This window comes from Humulus lupulus, chromosome 9 (genome assembly GCF_963169125.1).
Source record: "Humulus lupulus chromosome 9, drHumLupu1.1, whole genome shotgun sequence".
NCBI classification, from domain to species: domain Eukaryota; kingdom Viridiplantae; phylum Streptophyta; class Magnoliopsida; order Rosales; family Cannabaceae; genus Humulus; species Humulus lupulus.
This window is the reverse complement of record NC_084801.1, coordinates 5,005,258-5,013,383: the sequence shown is the minus strand read 5'-3', so window position 1 is coordinate 5,013,383 and position 8,126 is coordinate 5,005,258. Positions and strand designations below refer to the sequence as shown.

The window sequence follows — 8,126 nt, the reverse complement described above, 5'->3', positions numbered from 1 at the left end:
CTAGACCAACAAAAAAAAACTAAAAAATAACAAAAATAATATATATCATAACAACTAAACATCAACAAAAAACAATGTCAAAACAACTTGAAAACAACACAAAAAAAAGACAAAATCGTAAAAATATAAAAAATTTCTTTCTGACCAGAGGTACTTTGGAGGTTGCGGCTTCAGGTAGGAAGATTCAGTTGAACAATCTGTATATGCTGCTACTTCATCAGAGCAAAGTGAGGTTTGCCAAAGTGGTTTGGTGCAGTTTGTCCCTTCCGAATCACAGATTTGTTCTTTGGCAGTCTGTCCTTGGTCACCTTCTGACTTGAGACAATCTTCTTCATCGGCAGATCCCTATTGATTCTCCCTTATGCTCAGTCTGTGAGATAGATTTGGAGTCATATGAACATCTGTTTTTTGACTGTTTGCACTCTCATCAGATTTTTCATAAGATGGCTAATTGGTTGGGTATTGCTATATGGCCTTCCAAATTTTGTGAATGGATTGCTTGGATGGATGGGAGGCCTAAATGTTTATATCAGCGAATCTTGGTAGCTACACTTGCTACTGCTGCTGTCTATTTCATTTGGCTGAATCGTAATTCATGTATTTTTAATTACTCATCTATTTCTAGTAATAGAATTCTTTTTTTGATTAAGGCTAGATTGTTGGGTATTGCTAGGAAGAAACTTGGAATACTTGAGAAGACTTTTCTTGATTCTATGAATTAGTTGTAATTTGTTTGTTCTTGTTTGAGTTGTTCTGAGCTCTTTTTGAGCTTGTGCTTGTAATTGTTGGTTGGTTCAATAAAGTTTCTTTCAGAATAAAAAAAAATTCCTTAAAATTGTAAAATTGAAGAAAAAAAATATTTGACAGTAAAAACCTAATTTTTTAGCAAAAATTAGTATTTTATGTAAGAATCTCTTAAAAAAAAAAAAATAAGTAAGTGTTTTGGTACTCGCCAATTGCAAAATTTTAATATATATCTTTATGTATATATAATCTTCATAAGCTGGTGAAGTTAAAAGCTAACAACTTCTTCAACAATTTCAATAGCAAAATTAAATTGGTTATCGATAAGGACATATCTCATCTCAATTTTATTTCACCAACCACCCAAATAATACAGCCCTAAGATTCAATGTGCAAGAAAATATTTAACATTAGACAACCTCACAACAAATCAATTAAGACTATCCGGATTGAATACACAACATTTTAGATTAATCTAAAGAGTGTTGCTATTTGGCACCTTAAGGTGCCCAACACCACATGAGATGTCGCCTCATGATTGGTTAGCGATACCCCATAACCCTTATTAAATTCAAATAAGTGAGACGCGATATTGGATTGCACCAATAACGGTATGCCACCTACTTGTGGTGTTGGGTACCAGTGGTGCCCCTTAGCAATTCTCTAATCTAAATAGTAACCATGTATTCCATTATTCATTAAAACACACAAACATATACTACTAAATTATATATGTAACACATTGACTTGTGACTAAATTATATTTTTTGTCACCTTTTTTTTTTTGTAAATTAAAACTTTATTATTAATTCTGATATTTTTTTCCTATTGAAAGAGATCATCTTAAGCTTGCTCCTATCTATTTGTATCACTCATTTCTATAAACTTCTCACCTTCTATTTCTTTCTTCTATATATTCTGAGAGAAGTAGTAATAAAATCAGGTTTATATAGACACAACACAGACTAATATATATATATATATGGAAGGAATATCAGAGATAAAGCTGGGAAGCTCACTTCCAGTACCTCTGGTTCAGGAGCTAGCCAAAGAGATTATCAACACAGTCCCACAGAGATACCAACGTCCTGATCAAGACCCTCCTTTCAACACCATTAATAACACTTCTTCTTCTTCTTCTTCTTCTTCTTCTTCACAACTACTCATCCCAGTCATCCACTTCAACAACTTTCTTTCTTCAGACAAGTTCCTCATGGAATCAGAACTCCAAAAGCTTCACTTAGCTTCCAAAGACTGGGGTTTTTTCCAGGTGATATAATCAAACACACTTTTGCATGCACGTACCTTATATATGATTTTTCCTATATATATATTCTTTTGATTATAGTTTATTAATCTTTATTATTAGTTGGTGGATCATGGGGTGAGCCCTTTATTGGTGGAGGATATTAAATCAAGAATTAAAGAATTTTTTGATATGCCAATGGAAGATAAGAACAAGTTTAGGCAACAAAGTGGAGATGTGGAGGGATTAGGGCAAGCTTTTGTGGTGTCTGAAGAGCAAAAGCTTGATTGGGCAGACATGTTCTATGTGGTCACACAGCCAAACCACTTGAGAAAACCTCACTTGTTACCCAACTTACCTCTCCCTTTCAGGTACCTAATTTCATTAATTTCATCAATTCAATAATTTAATAACTAATGTTTGAATGAGTAACTGGTAATAAGAATGGCATAATCGAAGTTTTTTTAACAAAGTTTACAAATTTATTACAATAGTATAATTCTTTTGTGAACAAATTTGTAACAATATGTTACAATTTTCAACATAATCGTAATTAATGTTTGAATGGGTAACTAGTAATTAGAAGGGTATAATCGTAAATTTGAAGTTTTTTTTAAACAAAATAATACAGTTTTTTTTAACCAAAGTTTACAAATTTGTAATAATATGTTATAATTTTGTAAACACCATTTACAGACTAAATAAAAAATTATAACAAACTATTATTTGTGTTTTGTAATTTTTGTAAAATTTCATGTTTTTCAAAAACAAAATTGAAATTTATAGTGATATGTGTAATTTTTCCAAAAAATTATCTACTATTTTTTTTTATAATAATTCTTTGTTTTTTTCTAAAAATTATTGATTTGGTCTCTTTTAATTTTGTTAAAAGACCATGGTCCCATGAATTGGATTTCTTCTTCCATCCCTTTTATGTATAATAATGCCAAAAAAGTATGTTAAAATATCTCAAAACATGACAAAATAGTATGTAAATATATCCCTTGGATTCTTGTTATTATTGGTTTTCAATAAATAAAAAGAAAATTTTGTTTATTTTGAAAATGAATGATATTGATGTATTGAAAGATGGGGACAAATTTTACCCAATAATTATTTGGTGCATTTTCTTTTAATTAAAAACGTACTTCCATAATATGGTACTAATTGAGTATGTGTGGCTGTGTATCCTTATTTTTATTCTTTATTTTTAATTAAATTATTAAAAACAATTAAAACTCTAGGAAAATAAAATCATATACTACTTTTGTTAAATTTTGAATAATTAACATTTTTGCCTCTCGAACTCAAGACACTATCATATCGTGCTTCCTAAAATATATGGTCGGTTAAAAATTCCCACTGAACTTTTTCATTCAGAAATATAGTTCTTCTATTAACTTCAGTTCCATTTTTATGTTTAAAATTTCATGTGGCATTGCCATGTCGATCTCATGTGTAGAAAATTAACATTTTTGCTCCCTGAATCTTGATTACTACAAAATTGTGCCTTCTTTTATTAAAAAAATAATTTCAAATTAATTTTTTTATTAATTCTTATAAAAACAATTCAAATATTAATTGAAATCTTAAAAAATTAAATAAAATTCATTTAAACTCTAATAAAATCTTTAAAATTCAATCTAGATTAAAAAAAAAATATCTAACAAATATGAGTGAAATAAACAAATTAAATATAAATAACATCTTAATTAATTCAATAGACTCATATTAGGAACCTATTTATTTTTGTTATAAATTAAAAAGAAACTATTCTTTCTTGCTGGCTTTTAAGTTGCACGGCTTTAATCATTTCATTTTGTTATAATTTTTCTTTTTTTCTATTTTTTTAAATAAAGAAGATGCATATAATTTAATTTGAACTTGAATGTATATTTAATTTTTTTTTTTGACAAAGAATATATATTTAGTTTGGTATTTAAGTTTTGGTTTCATTTAACTTTGATTTTTATAAATTAAATTATTATAAATTCAAACTAATACTAAAAAAAATTCAAAGATTTAAAGTTTTTCTTTTTAATGTTTTTGTTTTAATTTTATTTTGATTTTAATTTTTGAATTTTTTTTAAATTTGTTAGGTTTGAATTACTTTTTTAAAAAATTAATACGAAAAGTATATATTTTTTATTTTTTAATAAATTTTTCTTAAAAAAAAAGCCACGATTTGGTAATGGTCAAAGTTCGGGAAAAAAATAATAATTTATCATAATTAACAATGCCACATCAGAGTTTAAACGACAAAATTGAACAGAACCTAATGGAAGGACTAAGTTTCTGTAAATGATATATTTAAGGGAGAGTTATTTTTAACAAGCTATATATTTTAGGGGACTAGATCTAGTAGTGTCATAAGTTCCGGGGGAAAAAATGCTAATTATTCTTAAATTTTTATTGACAAAATTATTAATTAGTAAAAAATAAAAAATAAAACTTTATGTTTGGGAATTTGACGATAGTATTTAACATTTATTTATGGGTTTATGCTTTTTTAGACCCTATATTTTGACTCATTACCTGTTTGGACCTTGTGTTTTGATAAATTACTTTTTGGACCCTATATTTTCTAAAATAGTTCAAATAGACCCATAAACCCGATTTTGATCAAATTTTTTTGAACTAAAATCACAAATAATTCATCAAACTAACAATTCATAACAAAAATACAGCAATTCTGCCTAAAAACTGTGTTGTTATATTCAATTTTTTGTTCATCAAAATCAGGTTTATGGGCCTATTTGAACCATTTTACAGAACACAGGGTTCAAAAAATAATTTGTCAAAACACAGGGTCCAAACAGGTAATGAGGCAAAACACAGAGTCTAAAAATGTATAAACCCTTTATTTATTTCACTTAATTTTAGAAATTAAACTAGAAAAAGTAATTGAAATTTGATATAGCAATAATCATTATATTAAAAAAAACGTTTTGGATTATTAAAAAGAGACTGAAAACTTTACTGCTATATATGTTGTTTTTTATGTCCTTACTAACATGCCAATAAGTGTGTTCATGGACTAATATTATGAAACAATTTTAAAGGTGCAAACAAAAGAGAAAAAAAAACTTGAGAACTGACCCAAAATGAAACTTTCTCTATAATACAAGGACCAAGAAAGTAATTAATCTTTTTTGAAATTGCAATGCAACTGACTAACTTGAGTAACAAGATTTGTGTATGAATTTGATGTTGGTTTCTCAAGTTGGCTTGTATTGAATTTAATACCAAACTTTGCATAGAGAAACCCTTGAAGCTTACTCAACAGAACTAGAGAAAGTTGCCAAGAAATTGCTTGACTTCATGGGAAAAGCTCTAGGAATGGAGCCTAATGAAATGAACAAGTTACTTGGAGAAGGATGGCAATCTATGAGGATGAACTACTATCCGCCATGTCCCCAACCAGAGCTCGTGATCGGCTTGAACCCTCACTCAGACCCCGTAGGCCTCACCATTCTTCTTCAAATCAATGAAATGGAAGGTCTTCAAATAAAAAAAGATGGGATTTGGATCCCTGTCAAACCACTTCCTAATGCTTTTATTGTCAACATTGGAGACATGATAGAGGTACAAAACTATGTATGCCATAACTTTCTGGTTAGGTCACACACAAAAATAAGAGTAATGATATGAACACACTCTTTACACCAAAACATTATACACACCTATGTGGCAAGGCATTTTAATTTAGTAGGATTTATCCTACATCAATGTGATTAGTTGATCAATATTGCCACATAAGTGTGTGTAAATACAATTTGACAACTTTCTAATTAGGTTAAAAAAAAAAACTCTTACTCATGCATCTTATGTTTTGTATGGTTGTGTGTAGATTATATCGAATGGAATTTATCGTAGTATCGAACATCGTGCAACGGTTAACAAAGAAAAAGAGAGGCTTTCCATAGCCACATTCTATGGTCCAAGCTTGCATGGTGACCTAGGTCCAACACCAAGCCTTGTAACACCAAAGACACCAGCACAATTTAAGAGAATTCATGTTACAGATTACTTTAGGGGTGTTTTTGCACGTGAACTTCGAGGTAAATCCTATATTGATGTGATGAGGATTGATCCCAAAGAAGAAGGGTCAGCATGATCTTGTCTAAAATACCAAAATCTTATCTAAGAAGTAGTTCAATAAGAATGTTTTGGGTTTTGTTATATTCTGTTTGTTGTCAAAACAATGACTCCAATAATATATATTTCAAAAACTTTTATATACCAAATTTCATGTTTTCCCATGGTTCTTGATTAGATGAAGTTTGGGTAGTAGAAAAGAAGATAATTTTCCCTAACACTAACACTAACACTAAAGCTCTGACAATGAGTATAAAACAATAATGAAGTTATTGTTCAAACTTTTTTGTTATTGTGATTTACCAATGGTTACCAATTTTGGTAACTCACAACTGTGTTTATTGGCATCATGACCAATGATAATGAACTAAGGCAGGCCCTAAGCTAAGGCGGGCTAGGCTCATGCGTAGGGTCTCCTTAGCCCAAAGGCTATTTTTTTAAAATTATTTTGAAAAATACCACAAACGTTTAGAAACTTCATACAAAAAGTCCATAATCTTTAACATTTTCTAAGACCCAATTTTATTCAGAGTTGGCCTTGAACGATTAGGCCTACTTTCATATAGAGCCAACCATTCAAACAAAGCTACTCTTTGGGCCTAGGCCCATAGTTCAAGAAATAGTTTATATTGTTTTTTCTTATTTCTGGAATGGAGACTAGACTTTCAATAATTTAATATAAAACTAATTGTCAGTATTGGGATGAGACAGTTTTGGAGTAAATCCTTCTTATATTTAATTAGACATGTTTCTTTTGGACAAAAAAATTAGACATTTTTTTTTCTGAAATTATCAAATTTATTTTATTCTTTTGAAAGTTTTTTAATATTTTTTGTATATATACATATACATATATATATATATAAACACACATATACACACACACGATCATAGCATGCAGTGACACTATCAATACATAATAATGGTTTTTCTCTTGATTCTTTCTTTCCTTCTGGTACATCCAGCCACATTCACATGTCGACTATTAAAATTATGAGCCTTATATTTTTACTGTTGTATATAGCAACGAACACTAGACAAAAATCACATAAACGATAAATTTGTATTAACACGTTATATATGTACTTAATTATAGGAGGATCTATAGAGGGGAAAATAAAACATAATAAATGGTAATATTAAAAGTTTATATACATTTTGTTTTACGTGCTATAAGATCATTCAAAATCAAATATAAAAAAATTGCTAGTATCAAATGACATATATATTGTAATGTGGCCAAATATGTGCAATAATCAGTATGAGGCTCTAGCTTTTCTTTTTTGTTTTGATAAAAAGGTAATAATTGGTTTCAATACAATGAGGCTCTATCATAGAATTGTGGTCTTGAATTTTGGAGTTTCGTCTGCCACTAAGTGGGTTTTCTTTCCTTTTTATTATTTTCTTCTTTTCCATCGAGTTCCTCATCAGTTTAATATATGTGATCTTTTGCATTTATTTTTGGAAGGGAATGATTTATATATATATATATATATAAATATATAAACTCATTTCTTTCAATTTATAACATGTTTAGAAATGTTATTATACATTGTTGGAAATGACTTATAGTGTGAGCTAACTTTTGTTCGTTATCTATTAGTTTTGATTTGCACCCAACTTTTTCTGTCGATAGAGTAATGTAATTATATCACTATTTTTTTTATTGCACAACTCGTTTTCTCACACTTTTTTGTTCTAAGCATCAATATACTTAACTTAATAAGAGACGAATATATAATATATTTCAAACTTAACTAATAGAAATCAATTTCATAATGGCTAACAAGAAAATCAATTATGCTACTGTCAAAATCAATTGTAGATGGTTATAATTCGAGAAGTTTTAACTTTTGCTTTCTTTCGCTGTCATATGAATTCAGCAAAACATGAGAACCCAAATTATCCAACTTAACTTTTTTGGTGAATAAAGGACAGGAAAGAAAATCAATGGATAGAGATGAAACAATAATTAGTTTCAATACAATACGGCTCTAGCTACCTGTGCCTGTGACATATACACCAAACAAAAAAAAAA

The 8,126-nt window shown here is 28.9% G+C and overlaps 1 protein-coding gene across 1 annotated transcript; it reads left to right on the top strand.

The window, feature by feature from the left end:
* The first annotated feature begins 1,645 nt into the window (after positions 1 to 1,645).
* On the top strand, positions 1,646 to 6,237 carry LOC133802429 (protein SRG1-like). The gene is made up of 4 exons (XM_062240727.1): positions 1,646 to 2,014; positions 2,114 to 2,361; positions 5,251 to 5,575; positions 5,841 to 6,237. The coding sequence occupies exons 1-4, from the start codon at positions 1,727 to 1,729 to the stop codon at positions 6,105 to 6,107; spliced, it is 1,128 nt and encodes a 375-aa protein (XP_062096711.1). The 5' UTR covers positions 1,646 to 1,726; the 3' UTR covers positions 6,108 to 6,237.
* The last annotated feature ends 1,889 nt before the right edge of the window (positions 6,238 to 8,126 follow it).